This window comes from Alosa pseudoharengus, unplaced genomic scaffold, assembly GCF_046254945.1.
Source record: "Alosa pseudoharengus isolate Yale_2024_CS ecotype anadromous, Long Island Sound unplaced genomic scaffold, YU_APseudo_1.1 YU_APseudo_1.1_scf_19, whole genome shotgun sequence".
Classification (NCBI taxonomy): Eukaryota; Metazoa; Chordata; class Actinopteri; order Clupeiformes; family Clupeidae; genus Alosa; species Alosa pseudoharengus.
The window spans coordinates 17,207,434-17,224,933 of NW_027468657.1; the positions used below are offsets into that span (position 1 = coordinate 17,207,434).

Sequence of the window (17,500 nt, forward strand, 5' to 3'; positions counted from 1 at the left end):
GGGGGGGGGGTTGATAGAGACAACACACTCGTAAACTTGTAAGTGAAAAGAGCATTGGAGATTTAGCACAATGCTGGCCGAGGATCTGGTCTCCTTTTTTGACTTAAACATAGGAAGCACAGAGAGATTATCCTCAGTTTGGGACGCGTCTAAGGCATATATATCCTTTAGGAAAACTAATTGCACGTGCATCTAAAATGAAAAAAGAACCTAGCCAGGCAATATTCAGACGAGCTATACCAGGAGATTTGTAAATATAAATACCAGTTACATGACTTGTATAATAGAAAAGCTGAACATGCATTGTTCAGGTTACGAACAAGATTTTATGAAGGAGGCGAAAAAACAGGCAAACTTTTGTCTAGGCAGCTAAAACAACAGAACGCTGCTAACATAATTCCAGCAATTAAGAAAGGGGATAACATGGTCTCAACCACAAAAGAAATAAATAGCGTCTTCCAAACATTCTATGAACAGCTATATACAGCCCCTTGTAATGCAGATGAAGAAAAATTAAACCAGTTTTTTGCAAACATGGATCTCCCCACATTAGACGCATCACAAACAAAATCATTAGACCAACCCATTACTGAGGAAGAAGTGAGAAATGCAATATCTTCTATGAAACTTGGGAAATCCCCAGGTTCAGATGGACTCCCTATTGAATACTACAAGAAATTTGTAGATACGCTGGCTCCAATACTGACTGATGTTCTTGCTGAAGCATTTCAAGTCAATTGTCTGCCTGACTCATTTATGGAAGCGATTATAACAGTATTACCTAAGAAAGATCGGGACACAACTGAGCCTGCAAACTTTAGACCAGTTAGTCTTTTAAACATGAACTGCAAAATATTAGCGAAAGTCTTAGCATCACGTTTGGATAAGGTCTTACCTAAGATAATCCATAAAGATCAGGTAGGCTTTATAAAGGGAAGATCATCAGCTGACAATACAAGGAGATTAATGCATCTTATGTGGCTAAACTACTCTGAAAGTACACCAGGGGTGGCGCTATCACTGGACACGCAGAAGGCGTTTGACTTAGAATTTTTTGTTTAAAACTATGACAAATTTTGGCTTAGGCAAGGTCTTCAGAGCATGGGTTAGTTTGCTGTATCAGAACCCGAGAGCAGCAGTAATGACCAATGGTATGATGTTTCCATTTTTCGCAGTATCTAGGGGCACCCGCCAAGGTTGTCCACTGTCCCCATTGCTTTTTACCATGGTACTGGAACCTTTGGCTATTAAGATTAGGAAGGACCCAAATATCCTAGGGTTAAAAGGGGTAGACAAAGAGACAGAACAGACACTAATGCTATATGCCGATGACATATTGTTATTAATGAGTGACCCATCCACTTCTTTACCACTACTGATGGAGGTAATAGAATCATACTCAATTGTTTCTGGCTACAAAATAAACTGGGGAAAATCAGAGGCAATGCCAATAACAAGGACATGTTATTCTCACATGGTAACTGGTTTTGGTTTCAAATGGGTTCCTACAGGTATGAAGTATCTTGGTGTGCGCTTGACTCATAATTTAGAGGGGATTATGGCACTAAACTATGAATCCTTGCTGACAAAGATACAACATAATGTGGAAAAATGGAAGCACCTCAAACTAACTCTGTGGGGAAAGGTGAATGCAATCAAAATGGTTGTAGCTCCTCAGTTTAATTACATATATATGATGTTGCCCTTGAACATTCCAGACATAATTTTCAGGAGATATGACAACATTGTTAAGGACTTCCTGTGGGAAGGAAAAAGACCCTGCATTAAAATGACTAAAATGTGTGCCTTGAAAGATAAAGGAGGACTTGGACTACCAGATGTGAAAATGTATGACCTTTCTTTTGAAATGGCGCAGCTTGCAAAACACTGGAGAAATACTGACTCAGACCTGGACTGGGTCAAATTCGAACATAGTCTGGTCTCTCCGTGCAAGCCCTTGGACATTCTTTCACAACGCCCTGGACCGATACAGGAGCCAAACCCAGTGATCGAAAACACTCGCGATATGTTTGGTGTAAAATCCATAAACTCCTCAAACTGTCACACTACAGACAATCCTATGCATCATTGTGGAATAACCCGGACATTCGCATTGGAAAGAAAATGGTGTTTTGGAAACAGTGGCTTCTTAAAGGCATAGCAACAGTGGAGGACCTATATGTGGACCTATATACTCTGACTTGGTGGGAAAATACAATATAGAAGGGAAAGGGCACTTTTGGAAATATTTGCAAATCAGACATTGTGTTGGAGACAAATTTAATTTCAATGAGAACCCTGTGCTTACTTACAGCAACCACATATAGCCCATACTGCATATGTGTGTTATAATTCAATCATTAATGTAACTGCAGATAATTGTGGTAATTTGAAATTAATATGGCAGAGGGATTTAGGGGTTGACTTTGATGAAGGTGAATGGTTGAAGATTATGTCAAATGTGGGTAAAAACATAAGGGAAGCAAGAGGAAAATGTATCCACTATAAAGTGGTACACAGGTACTACTATACTCCTTATAGACTTCATAGGATGGGTATTGCTGAAAATGGCTTATGTTGGAAGTGCAAGGAAAAAGATGGTACATATCTCCATATGCTATGGGAGTGTTCTTATGTTCACCCATTTTGGTGCAAAATCCTTGGAATATTAAAAGAATTGCTGGGTTTCCCATTGCCTGCTGATCCCAGACTTTGCTTACTTGGAGACAAGTCAGTGGTACCAAGCATATCAAAACAGGCATTCACTGTGGTAAAACTCTGTTGTATCACAACGTTAAGAATTATTCTACGTAATTGGAAGTGTGTTAAAACTTTGGAATTAAAAGACTGGGTCAATGCCGTAATTGAAGCAGCCTCTTATAAGAGCATGCTGGAAAGGCTGAATGATGAGAAACAAATGATCTGGGATGATTTCTGGGTACACATGAAAGGGACATAAGGTGTACAGTATCTGATGACAGCCGTTATATTTCTATTTCCATTTATTATTGGTTCTGATTCATTCTTGATGAGGAAGCAGTCTCTCAATTGCTTCAGCGATGTCGTCCAACAACATGCCCATTAGATCCTGTCCCGTCCACTCTTCTACAGTCTATCTCACCCGCTGTTCTACCAGCAGTCACACATGTATTTAATGCTTCACTCAGTTCTGGAATAGTTCCTTATTCTTTTAAACAGGCTAGGGTTACACCTCTGCTAAAGAAAAGTACACTTAATCCAACTGAGGTGAAGAACTACAGACCTGTCTCCCTTCTTCCTTTCTTGTCAAAGGTTTTGGAGAAAGTGGTCTTCAAGCAAGTTTGTGACTTTCTTCATCAGAATAATCTACTAGACCCTATGCAGTCTGGTTTCAAGAGTGGTCATTCTACTGAAACTGCTCTTCTGTCTGTGACTGAAGCATTGAGAGTAGCTAAGTCCTCTGCTCAGTCATCAGTATTAATTCTACTAGATTTATCTGCAGCCTTTGATACTGTTAACCATGACATTCTCCTATCTATACTATCTGAACTGGCTGAACTGGGAATTTCTGGAAAAGCTCTTGACTGGTTTGAATCTTACCTTAAAGGGCGTTCTTTCAACGTGTCTTGGCAGGGACAGGTATCTAAGTCTCATGACCTCACCACAGGTGTGCCTCAGGGATCAGTATTAGGACCCTTGCTTTTCTCTATTTACACCACTTCCTTAGGTGATACCATTCGCTCCCATGGATTTGACTATCACTGTTATGCAGACGACACTCAACTTTACCTGTCTTTCCCACCTGATGACTCTAGTGTTTCCCACCGGATTTCTGCATGCCTTAAGGATATTTCAGCCTGGATGAAAGATCGGCACCTTCAGCTTAATCTCTCAAAAACAGAGTTTTTGGTGTTTCCAGCTAAAACAGCTATTCCCCAACAGATTAACATCCAGCTTGACTCAACTTCACTGACCCCAACTAGATCGGCACGAAACTTGGGCGTTGTAATTGATGACCGACTTAACTTCTCTGAGCATATAGCTTCTATTGCAAAATCATGTCGGTTTATGCTTTACAACATTAGGAAGATCAGACCTTATCTGACACAAGATTCCACACAACTTCTTGTTCAGACCATGGTCATCTCTAAGCTGGACTATTGTAATTCACTATTAGCTGGCTTACCCGCTTGTGTAACAAGATCATTACAGCTGATTCAAAATGCTGGAGCACGCCTGGTCTTCAATCAGCCAAAGAGGACACATGTAACTCCTCTCCTAGTTACTCTCCATTGGCTCCCTATAGTAGCCAGAATTAAATTTAAATCTCTCACTTTGGCCTATAGGACACTAACTAGATCTGCTCCTAGTTATTTTAATTCAATAATCAAGCCTTACATCCCCAACCGCCCACTGCGGTCTTCTGGTGAGCGTATGTTGTGTCGACCAGTCATGAAAACTGGGTCTAATTCCAGACTCTTTTCTTCAGTGGTTCCATGTTGGTGGAATGAACTGCCCAGTGCTCTCCGTTCCTGTGGTAGTTTTGGGTCGTTTAAGAGGGGTCTAAAGACATTCCTATTCAACATATACTTAGTTGTTTAAGCGGTTATGTGTTATGGTTTATATAATGTTGTTTTATTTTAATTGGGCTGTTAATTAATTTGACATTATTGTTTATTGATATTCTCCTTAATGTAGTCTTAGCATGTCATTGTTTTTATATTATTGATTGAATTGACATTATTGTTTTATTATTGCCTTTCCCCTTTTTTACATTGCTTTTTTTATTAGGCTATTGATTGAATTGATATTATTGTGTACTACAACTATTCTTCTTACTATATTTGACCTACATTTTAAACTGTTCCCTGTTCAATTTTAAATATTATTATGTTGTTTTGTATTTATGTGTCGCTTTGGACAAAGGCGTCTGCTAAATCCATAACCATAACCATAACCATTATTACTGTTATTTTCTGGACCATATTTTCTGTTGGAGATGTCAAGGTGGTGTATAGGGAAACTATGTACAATAGGACAATGCAATGTACTGTGTGGACCTTTTTGTGTGTTTGATCAATAAAAAAAGTTGAATTAAAAAAAAAAAGAGCATTGGAGAGCAGGGTAAGAGAGAGAGAGAGAGAGAGAGAGAGAGAGAGAGAGAGAGAGAGAGAGAGAGAGAGAGAGAGAGAGAGAGAGAGAGAGAGAGAGAGAGAGAGAAAGGGGAGGAGGGGGTTTGACACACTGACGAGGATGGAGAAAGGTTGACTTGTTGATGTTGGGGGGGGGGGTATTAAACGAGTCAAGGTGAGATAGAGTACGAGGAATGGATGGAGTCTGTGTTCTCTCTGAAAGGTGAGATCAGATAGAAACAACAGAAGGGTGGGGGGGTAGAGAAAGAGAGAGAGAGAGAGAGAGAGAGAGAGAGAGAGAGAGAGAGAGAGAGAGAGAGGCATAAAGAGAGGAGAGGAAGTGGGGAGTGAGAGGAGGGGGCTGCTGCGCACACTAACAGAGTACAATCGTCTGCTGTCAAGGTCCCCGGCTCTACCCCGGTATACTTTTCACAGGTTGATTGAGGAGGGCGAAAAGAGAGGGAGAGAACATAAAAATAGAGAGATAGAGACAAAGAGGAAAGGACAGACTCAAGGCCATCACTCTCGGATATGTTAGTTATGTTTACACAACCCAATGGAGTAGCAATGATAAACTCAGAGCCAGACACAGAGAGACAGAGAGAGAGAGAGAGGGAGAGAGAGAGATGGAGAGAGAGAGATATGGAGAGAGAGAGATGGAGAGAGGAAGAGATGGAGAGAGAGAGATGGAGAGAGAGAGAGATGGAGAGCAAAAGAGATGGAGAGAGAGAGAGAGAGAGAGAGATGGAGAGATGGAGAGAGAAAGAGATGGAGAGAGAGAGAGATGGAGAGAGAAAGAGATGGAGAGTGAGAGAGATGGAGAGAGAAAGAGATGAGAGAGAAAGAGATGAAGAGAGAGAAAGAGATGGAGAGAGAGATGGAGAGAGAGAGTTGGATGTAGATGTATAGCCAGTGGGCCCTTACTCTTGGAGGTGTTCATCTGGTGGCTGTCGAAGCCCCCGAAGGTCTCAGCGCGGCGGGGCAGAGTCACGGGCCCCACTCCCCCTCCCGCCTCCTGGGCCACCTGCTGACCCACCGCCCCGCCCAGACTCCCGTTCACCAGCGTCTGCAGCGTCTCCACTGGAACACACACACACACACACACACACACACACACACACACACACACACACACACACACACAGAAAGACATGCACTTGAGCACACACACATGATACATACATGAACATAGACACACGCAATAAATACAGGAAACAAACACAAACACACACACACACGATACAGAAACTTCTGAAACGAAGACAGTCGTGCGCACAACCATAACGCATTACATCATTTACATGCACACACACACACACACACACACACACACACACTCAGACACAGACACACAGAGACACACATGGCCCACACATGACATTGCTAACCACATTAGCGCTAACTCACTTAGTGACAAACCACAGGGTCATTAGTACTGGAAATGGGCTTTAAACAGACCAGACTACCTCAAAGCGGCCGGCCTCTTCGCACCCAGCCATTTATGTTCTTTATACATGTAAATGATGCAAATGATGTGTCCGAAACCACTCTGGTGTGTCTTGCAAAAGGTTCACTTCTGAGTGTATGCAGTTAGCTTTTGGTTAACAGCATCCTTCCTTTCAAAAGGACGATGCGTTTGACATGTTCTATTTTTATTACTGTCTGGTTTCATGTGATGACCTCTATGTGAAACAGAGAAGCTGAGAGAGACAGAGAGAAAAAGAAAACAGAAAGAAAGACCAAAACAGATAAAGGAAGGGGGGACTGAGAAAGGCAGACAGAGAAACAGAGACAGAGAAACAGAGAGAGAGAGAGAGAGAGAGAGAGAGAGAGAGAGAGAGAGAGAGAGAGAGAGAGAGAGAGAGAGAGAGAGAGAGAGAGACAGTGACCCCAGGCCTCCTGGCATTCTTACCCTCCTTGAGTGCGTCCTTCATGATGGGTTCTCCTTTAGGCACTTCCTCATTGCAGGCGCGGAACAGCATCTTAGAACACGAGGAACCGTCGTCGGCTGGTCCGCAGTCACACATGTCCCGGAACAACTTCATCTTCTCCTGTAGCAGACTCACAATCTGATCATCCTTCTTTTTCAGAACCTCTGACAGGGAGAAAGAACAGAGAGAGAGAGAAAGAGAGAGAGAGTGAGAGAGAGAGAGAGAGGAAGAGAGGGATGTTTGAAACTTATTTATTCAGCCATTATCACACATTCTCACAGAGTTCATTACATTACATTTAGCAGACACTTCTTGACCAAAGTTATAGAGTTGCATCAGTATGAGAGGGAGAGAAAGAGAATTTGCTCTGTTTACCCAATAACGCACTCTTCATAAAGGTTTAGCGTTTAAAAGGTACCCATTAAAAGCCTTATGGATTTGATTTGGCTTGATTTGATTTGTTAGAGACAGATAGGTGAGGGGGATTTTAAAGGTACTGTCTGCAACTCTAATCTCATTTCATTTAGTCACATATAACTCTTCAAGGTCCTTTCACTTTCCGCTCAGAGTTTGTGCTAAAAACAGCCTTGTGTTCACGCGCAGTCCTGGGTCTGTAGCTGAGAAACAAACATGGTGGATCGGAGCCATGCTCTATTCCAGTTAATACACGCCTGGAGGGGCGAGTCAGTTCTTACTTTGACTTTTATTCGTTTAGCAGGCGCTTTTATCCAAAGCGACTTACATGTGTTAGTTACATTAGAAGGGCCATTGTCCCTGGAGCAACACGGGGGAAAGTGCCTTGCTCAAGGGCACTGCACCCACAACTTTTCAGGCTACTGCAGGCTAGCCCAGCTCCTTAACCAGTATGCTACCAGCGCCCCATGTTCTGTGTGTTTTCCTCTCTCTCTAGACGGCACCCTGCTCTCTCACTCTCTAACTCCCAACACTAGTAGCAGCTAAGCTGTGTGTGGCATCTCTCTGAACACACAGCTGAGTGACTGCAGGCTTGGCGGCTAGACGTGCTGATGCGTTTATGAATGTCATTTCCCATTTTGGGAAACAGGCGCACTTTGGGAATCAAACATACACACACACACACATGCTCACAACCGTACAATCACTTTGAGAAACAAATGCATATATTCTGCATATAGTCTCTCTCTTTCTCTCTCACACGCACACCTTACACTTGAGTGTGTTTCTCCTTACCTCTGAGCTCCTTGGCTTTGGTCTCCATCAGTCTCTTATCTTCCTCTGTTTCACTGGGAATGCCCTCGTCCTCATCCTTCTCTCTGGGAGGCACAAACATCAGTTCAAACCAACCCTCTTTAACACACACACACACACACATTTCTATTTCCTCCACAAGACTGAGAAAAAGGGCCCACAGGGAAACATAAGTAGTAATCACTCATTCTCACACACACACACACACACACACACACACACACACACACACACACACACACACACACACACACACACACACACACACACACACAGTACTGTACACATTTCTCTTCCTTATACTTCTGCACCTCTCTCCACCTCTCTCTTTCTCTTCCTTATCCTTCTCTGTGAGAAGAGAGAAGCAAACAGCCATGTTCCCCTGCCATAAATCCTCCCCTAGATTAGCCATAGCCTCTCTCCACACAGATGGAGACATCATCATTTTCTCACCGCAAATTTATCTTTTTACCGCCTCCTATCCATCAATCCCATTTTCCCCCATTTCCTCTCTACCCCCTTTATTCTTCTCTCTCTCTATCTCTCTTTCCCTCCTCTGGATCTCTCTCTCTCTCTCTCATTTTTACTTCCTTTTTTCTCCTCTGTTGCTCCCTCTCTCCATCTCCCTCATTGTATTCACTTTTAATCAGTATCTCTGCCCATCAGGATATCCGTCTGTCCATACATCATTTGTCCTCTCTCTCTTTCTCCCTCCATACTCATCCTCCTCATATCTCTGTCTCTCTCTCTCTCCCTCTCCCCAAGTCATCCACTTACATTCTCATCATCTCTCCACCAATTTCAGTCTGTCTCTGTGCCTATCAACATCTTTGTACACAGTATATCAGGATACATCTATGACTTTCTACACACATACATAAAATATACACTTTTCTACATATTTATCAGCATACATATTTTTCAATGTCTTCCCCTCCATTCCTCTCTCTCTTTCCTCTCTTCATCTACTGCCCTCTTTCATCTCTTTCTTCCTCCATTTCTCTGTATTCTCTCCATCCCTCTTCTGGCATTACATCATTACATCACTCAGCACTCATTTTTCCTCACCTCTTCCTTCTCTGGTTGCATGTCTATCCATCTCTCTTTTGCCTTTATCTCTCCATCACTCTCTCTAACTTTTCTCCTGTTTACACTCTTTCTTTCTCTCTCCTCCCCATCCCTCCATCGTCTCCATCTCTCTCTCTCTCTCTCTCTCTCTCTCTCCAGTCGTGACTGCGACTCACATGGACTGCATGGTGTCCTGCAGCAGCTGCATCCAGGTGTTGCGCTCCTCCTTGGAGCTGGCGTGGACCTCCACCATCTCGGGCCTCTCCGTGCCCGCCGTGATCAGGAAGAGGGCGCGCTCCTCGTTGGCCACCTCGCGCACGATCAGCTTCTGCAGCGAGATCACCGTTGACCGCTGGTCCTGCAAGGAGTGAGGGGGAGGTGGGGAAGGGAGAGAGAGAGAGAGAGAGAGAGAGAGAGAGAGAGAGAGAGAGAGAGAGAGAGAGAGAGAGAGAGAGAGAGAGAGAGAAAGAACAGACACAGAAGGGTGACAGGAAGTCATTAACAGGGAAAGGAAGGAGGAGGGAACAAAAAATAGAAATAATCAATGAAAGGAAGGAAAGCCAGACAGGCAGAAAGAAAAACAGCAAAGAAAGACAGAAAGAAAGAAAGAAAGAAAGAAAGAAAGAGAGAGGGAGGGTAAAGGAGGCGAGAGAGGTCATGTTTATGAGCAAATGACAACACAGGATGGATCCTGTTGGAGGACAGACACAAAGAGGATTAATGGTGATTTATTTAGCGAGAAGAATCAGATGTGTGGGAAACCCAGATGAAGGGATAAGACTCATTTGTCCACAGGCTGTCACTCTTCCCCTGCCTCATCATTCCTTCTTCCCTCCCTTCACCCCTCCCTCCCTCCATCCCTCCCTCCCTCCATCTCTCCCTCATTGTGCCTGTGCAGGGGGAGCGCCTGTGGGGAGGAAATGACACGCTTGCCTGCTTTACTCACTCTGAGACCAGCCACCCTGATCACATCAGAAAAATCCAGCGGCCACATATCACACGCACGCACGCACGCACGCACGCACGCACGCACGCACGCACGCACACACACAGAGATAGAGACAGACAGAGAGAGAAAGAGAGAGACAACGACAGGGAGAAAGAGAGAGACAGAGAGAGGGAGTGAGAGAAAGTGAGGGAGGGGAAGAAATGATAGAGAAGGAAGGAGAGAGAGAAGCAGAGGTAGATAGGTGGAAGAGAGAGAGGTGAGGGGAAAAGAGAGAGATGAGGGGATGAGAGAGAGGTGAGGGGATGAGAGAGAGGTGAGGGGAAGAGAGAGAGATGAGGGGAAGAGAGAGAGATGAGGGGAAGAGAAATAGATGAGGGGATGAGAGAGAGATGAGGGGAAGAGAAATAGATGAGGTGAAGAGAGAGAGAGATGATGGAAAGAGAGGAGAGCAAGGAGAGGCAACATCAGTTTTAGAGTAAAGGAGAAGAGTAAGAGAGATGAGGAGAGAGACAGAAGGAGAGAGACACTGAGTAGAAGGAGAAAGCAACAGAAGAGGAGAGAGACACTGAGTAGAAGGAGAAAGCAACAGAAGAGGGACAGAGAGGGAGGGAAAAAGGGAAATGGCCTCCTCACAGTTCACAGTGTTTCTGACTGACACACACATTACGCAACAACCCCACTCATGACTCACTGGACTCTAACTGCTCTCTCTTTTTTTCTCTCCCTCCCTCTCTTTCCCTCTGTCTCTCTCTCTCTATCTATTTCTCTTTGCTTTAATGGTTGTGCTTTATTGGCTTTCTGTTGGCAACAAATTGAACTTAAAGGTCTCTCACTGTGTCGCTCTCACACTGGATTTGTGGTGTCTTCTTCTACTACAACCTCTCTCTCAATTCAATTCAATACAAAAACCAAGCTCTACTGGCACGAGCGTTGCCAGACAAATTAGGTTGCCAGACAAAAAGTTTTCTTTCTTTTGGCTTGTTTTTTTTTTTTAGTACGCCTTGATTTTAGTTTTTGTGAGTTTCTTTTTTCACTGGTAATAAAATAAACTTAAAAGTCAAAAATCCCTCTCTCTCTCTCTTTTCCCCCTCCTCTCTCTCTCTCTCTCTCTCCCTCCCTCCGTCTGTCTGTGAGTGGGATTTCCTCCAGGGCTGGTGAGCGTGAGTTCAGCCAGAGAGGAGAAACCCCCTCAGCAGTAATTGGTGAAAGCCTGGAAAAATCAGCCCATGCCAACGTCACTGCTCGCCCCAGAGACCACTGTGTGCCAGACCTCTCTACGACTCTGGCTCTGCAGCCAGCTCCACACACCACTACCATAGGCTGGCTATGAAGCTCCACACACCACTACCATAAACTGGCTATGAAGCCCCACAGACCACTACCATAAACTGGCTATGAAGCTCCACACACCACTACCCACTACCATAGGCTGGCTATGAAGCTCCACACACCACTACCATAAACTGGCTATGAAGCCCCACACACCACTACCATAAACTGGCTATGAAGCTCCACACACCACTACCCACTACCATAGGCTGGCTATGAAGCTCCACACACCACTACCATAAACTGGCTATGAAGCCCCACACACCACTACCATAAACTGGCTATGAAGCTCCACACACCACTACCCACTACCATAGGCTGGCTATGAAGCCCCACACACCACTACCATAAACTGGCTATGAAGCCCCACACACCACTACCATAAACTGGCTATGAAGCTCCACACACCACTACCCACTACCATAGGCTGGCTATGAAGCTCCACACACCACTACCCACTACCATAGGCTGGCTAGGAGGGGCATGGGAAATTGAGTGAGCTGCTCCCTGCTGGTCTGATTAAAACCATCCCTCCTACAGCAGGGTACAGTATGTGAAGAGAGAGTGGGGGTGCAGGGTGTGTGTTACACAACTCCTCCACTGTAAATAGGGTGAGACTGAGGGCTGGGTGGAGGGTGTATGTGGGTGTGGGTGTGTGTGTGTGTGTGTGTGTGTGTGTGTGTGTGTGTGTGTGTGTGTGTGTGTGTTTATGCATTTGTGTATGTCTGTGATTGTGTTACACCATGTGTGTGTGTGTGTGTGTGTGTGTGTGTGTGTGTGTGCATGTGTATGTGTGTGTCTGTGTGTGACTGGAGGGGGGGCGTAGGGTACGCAAAAACTGCAACAGCAGGCTTGGAAAATCTTACAGTGAAACGCAGCATGACTAAAAAACAGCCTGCCGAAAGGGCAGGAGATGGAAAAGTGAGTGTGTGCATGTGTGTGTGTGTGTGTGTGTGTGTGTGTGTGTGTGTGTGTGTGTGTGTGTGTGTGTGTGTGTGTGTGTGTGTGTGTGTGTGTGTGTGTGTGTGTGTGTGCATGTGTGCATGTGTGTGTGTGTGTGTGTGTGTGTGTGTGTGTGTGTGTGTGTGCATGTGTGTGTGTGTGCGTGTGTGTGTGTGTGTGTGTGTGTGGAACCGAGAGGCCAGAGGGGCTGAGAGAGGCCTGGAGACCAGGCGGCCCTTTACTGGATGGTACGCTGCATTGGATAAAACAATCTTTGACACCATGAAATATAAATGCTGCTTATCGATCACTTACCAGCGAGGCAAAGACGTATTTCTGATCTTTTTCCTGAAGGAACACAAGGATGTCTGACAGAAGCAGAGCCTGGACATCTGAGAGAGAGAGAGACAGAGAGAGAGAGAGGGAGAGAGAGAGAGAGAGAGAGAGAGAGAGAGAGAGAGAGAGAGAGAGAGAGAGAGAGAGAGAGAGTGAGAGAGGGAGAGAGAGAGTTATTTATTTTTCTGGATTCATGTTTCCATGGGTAGCATGAAACATCTTTCAAAACAACTTATGGTGGATATAAAGAGAGAGAGAGTAAGAAAGAGAGAGATAGAGAGAGAGAGATAGAGAGAGAGAGAGAGAGAGAGAGAGAGAGAGAGAGAGAGAGAGAGAGAGAGAGAGAGAGAGAAAGATAGAGACAGTACCGTCCACTTCACTGAGAGGTCAGACAAAGGGAATGTACTGTAGCTGAAAGGACGAGCACAAGGAGGGCTGACAGGGAGACTATGTGCGGCCCACCTCAGCTACTGTACACGAGGGTCATGACCCCACACTGGCCCGCTGCTCCGTTTCTAAACCTGGCCTTGCACCCGCTGGATGAATGAGACACAGACACGCTCTCTCTACCAGCATAGCTTTTTGGGAAAGGATCTATGACCCTATGCTAGCCTTGCGTCATGGGATAGAGAGCGTCCTGTTGCATCACGAGATAGGCAGTGTCCTGTTGCATCATGGGACAGACGACATCCCGTTGCAGCTGATATGGTATTTAATGAAGTAACAGGAGGTACACTTCTTTTTCTTTACTGTAAAGGCCAATTTATGGTCCAAGTGACAAGGGTCGCTCGAAAAAAAAACCTCGAAATGCTGCTGACAGATGTTGCGGAGCTGTAGGCTTTCGTAGTCCAGAGCCGTTTCAAATGTTTTGATGTTTGTTCTCTACAAGCACCGCGACACCCCAACAGGCAGAAGCTTTCACGTTTCACATCATATTTTGTCAAGTGACATTTGTCGCCCTGGACTATAAATTGACCTTAAGACACAGCAAAGACAGAATCTGAATAACACAAAGAAAGGCACTGTTACGTTATGCTAAGATCAGCTCGGCTGGGTTAACAACTCGTTTTCTATTGTGACTAACTGAGCCATGTGGTAGGTCTAAAGCAATGGGGTAACTGGTGACTCACTACCTGGTCTTTGGCGGAGTTGCTGAATGACACACAGACTGGGAAAGAGGAACTAGAGGTCATTGTTAAACACATCTCTCCCTCCGACACAGTCCAAATATGGGAACAAAATAGAATCAAGGAGAGATATGTAGCACAAACAGCAGATACGGGAAAATCGGGAAAAGGAAAAATAACACACACACACACACACACACACACACACACACACACACACACCACATCTAACGGTACGTTCAGATTTGGCATATTTTTCACAGCTGCCAGTGTCCATTTTACATTGTAGACCGTGTTTCCAAAATACGATCGCGGGCATCTTTTTCTGCAGCTCAGAGCTGTTTTTAAGGTAAAGAAATTTTCAACTTCTAGCGGAAAAACGCCCTACGTCATGCTGTTTTTTGACAGCTGACCAATCACAAGCGGATACTTTGCATATGACAAAAAGACGCTTGCAGCTGCTTTTTTGTACAAAAACCATGGCAGATTTTTAAATAAAGGGAAAAAGCTTCTCTTGTGAGAAAAAGAAGCCAAGTCTGAACCTACCCTAACCTATCAAAATATCTAGCATGTCTATACTGTATGTCGATAAGTTGTTTACTGTACAGTACGTCTAAGTACAGTTAAGAACAAAATTATTCATACCCCTGGCAAATATTGATTTAACGTTGATTTTTTTCTCTTGACCAATATGTTTGTTCTGATTCAGTCAGTGTGTGTATATGTGTGTCTGTGTGTGTGTGTTTGTGTGTGTGTGTGACTGTGTGTGTGTGTATGTGTATGTGTGTGTTTGTGTGTGTGTGTGTGTGTGTGTGTGTGTGTGTGTTTGTGTGTGTGTGTGTGTGTGTGTGTGTGTGTGTGTGTGTGACGGCTGCTCACCCTTTAGCCTGCCGGTGGCGTTCTTGAGCTGCAGTGTCCCTTCGTGGAGCAGGCGGCGTCCCCTCAGCAGGTCCTCGCGGGCGAACATCTGTCCGCTCTTCATGCGCATGATGGACTTGCTGTCGGTGCGCGCGTGGATCTCCTTCAGTCGCCTCCGCTTCTCCTGCTCGCTCACGCGATGGTCCACCGCCGCGATCACCTCTTTCACCAAGCACAGCGCCTGGGTCAAGTCAGCGTGCTCCTCCTCGTCCTCTGTGATAACACACACACACACACACACACACACACACACACACACACACATGTTAATTATTTTTCTGCAATGTACTGTACACAAATATTCATCTGTTAGCACCCTATGAGGTATACCCATGTACATACAGTACACACCACACCCACACACACACACACACACACATGCAGGCATGCATGCGCAGACACACACACACACACACACACACACAAACACACATGCTCATAGAGGATCCTCTCTTTATCAACATATAAAGCATGTCCATGTGACGGCATGCTCTTTGTTTAATTGCATCATTGCATTTTCTCTGCTTATTCTGTATGTGACAAACTGACGGAATAATACAAAACAATAACAACAACAAGTGCAAACAAAGATAAAAGACCAAGACTAAGGTAAACAACAGGCTGAAAGAGCCAGGCCAGCTGGGTCAGCTGGCTGCAGGGCCTTCTGTGTGTGTGTGTGTGTGTGTGTGTGTGTGTGTGTGTGTGTGTCGATGTGTGTGTGTGTGCGTGTGTGTGTGTGTGTGAGAGTCTGTGTGTGTGTGTGTGTGTGTGTGTGTGTGTGTGTGTGTGGATGTGTGTGTGTGTGTGTGTGTGTGTGTGTGTGTGGGTGTGTGTGTGTGTGTGTGTGTGGATGTGTGTGTGTGTGTGTGTGTGTGTGTGTGTGTGTGTGTGTGTGTGTGTGTGTGTGTGCTGAGAGAATGTCATTAAAGAAGAATTAAAGAAATGAACAGCTGCTCCGCTGTCCACCCGTGTGGGTTTTGGTATTGATTCTGGTCGGGCCGTATCGGACCCACAGCGGCCGCAGGGCCGTCTGCAGAGACAGACAACAGGAAACGCCCGCGGGGAGGGAACGTTCTGCTGCTGCCAGGGTCTCATATGGGCTGCAGAACCGGCTGTTTGCACAGACAGAACCGCCAGAGTGTTCTTTAGAACAAAGACGGCTGCTTCAGTCTTGAGGTAAGCCTCTGGCAGAAGACTGAGTCAGTCAATAGAGATGAGTGAAACAGTGTGTGTGTGTGTATGTGTGTGTGTGTGTGTGTGTGTGTGTGTGTGTGTGTGTGTGTGTGTGTGTGTGTGTGTGTGTGTGTGTGTGTGTGTGTTTGTGTGTGTGTGTGTGTGTGTGTTAGTTACCTCTGGTGTGCTGAAGTATCCTTTGCAGCAATACCGGGTATTTGGTTATTCTCTGAGTGACAAGCAGAATGCATTCTGGGATACCCATCCTTCTCACTATGCTGCTGCTCATTTTCTTCTGTTAGAGAGAGAGAGAGAAAGAGAGAGAGAGAGAGAGAGAGGAAGGGAGAGAGAGAGAGAGGAAGGGAGAGAGGGAGTTTTGAGAATAAGCAGACATAGACAGCTTTCCTGAAGCACATAGTGTTATAATAGTAATATAGACATCATGAATTCACTTGGATTCCTGCATAAGTAAACACTAGCAAATGCACAGTTCATTGTGAACCATTGTGCCGTACACACCCACACACACACCCACCTACGCACCCACACACATACACACCCACCTACGCACCCACACACACCCACATACGCTCACACACATAAACACACTCACCCCCCTCCCCCACACACACACACACATACACACCGACATACGCACACATACATACACACACACACACACACACACACACACGCACACACACGCATATACATACACACACACACACACACACACAGACACACATCTCCCACTTCACACCCACTTATGGACACATCTGAATGCCTTCCTCTTAGGGGACATTACAGAACACATGCATCAGCGCCTCCGTTTGCACATGGAGACAGGCCCGGCGCCTGCAGGGAACCCGTGCACTTCCTGTTTCTGATGCTAAATCACGTCACCATCTACATGCCTGTGTGCGCGTCAGCCAGCACAGGATGGAAACCATAAATAATTGAGAAGACAATACATATTGCATGTGAGAGGGTCTTATATATGAGCACAATTACTGGGGAAAAGTGGTCACTTTCATGCTTCTACTCCCCGGTAATGTAATAGCAACAAAGCATAAATAATACACCTCTGTGCATGCGACTGTGGAATGAAACGTCCTAGTACAAAACGTCACGTCATTGATTACAAAGGTATATATGCATACTGTACATGGCTGCTGAGGACTAGATACAGACACACATGTGATGAAAGAGCTCATCCGTCATATGGGTTGGATAAAAATAAATTAAATATGAGAAATTAAAAATGAATATAAATAGTAAAGCATCTGATGAAGGCCTGAACGCGCTCGCCTTTGGCCTAGTTAATGTATTTACATACATACATATGGGTGAATAGAGTATTCATGTTCCTAGCTGTGGGCTGTTTACCTT

General features: G+C 45.0%; 1 protein-coding gene across 4 annotated transcripts in view; it reads right to left on the reverse strand.

Moving 5' to 3' along the window:
* The window catches only part of LOC143132400 (A-kinase anchor protein 13), an 88,167-nt gene that overhangs the window by 14,256 nt on the left and 56,411 nt on the right, over positions 1–17,500 (reverse strand). For all 4 annotated transcript variants that reach the window (XM_076291895.1, XM_076291894.1, XM_076291893.1 and 1 more), the window contains 7 exons: positions 16,289–16,406; positions 14,900–15,151; positions 12,873–12,949; positions 9,514–9,695; positions 8,252–8,334; positions 7,024–7,206; positions 6,036–6,191 (listed from right to left, as the gene is read on the reverse strand). In XM_076291895.1, coding sequence (XP_076148010.1) covers positions 6,036–6,191; positions 7,024–7,206; positions 8,252–8,334; positions 9,514–9,695; positions 12,873–12,949; positions 14,900–15,151; positions 16,289–16,406 — 1,051 coding nt within the window. The remainder of the gene's footprint in view (positions 1–6,035; positions 6,192–7,023; positions 7,207–8,251; positions 8,335–9,513; positions 9,696–12,872; positions 12,950–14,899; positions 15,152–16,288; positions 16,407–17,500) is intronic.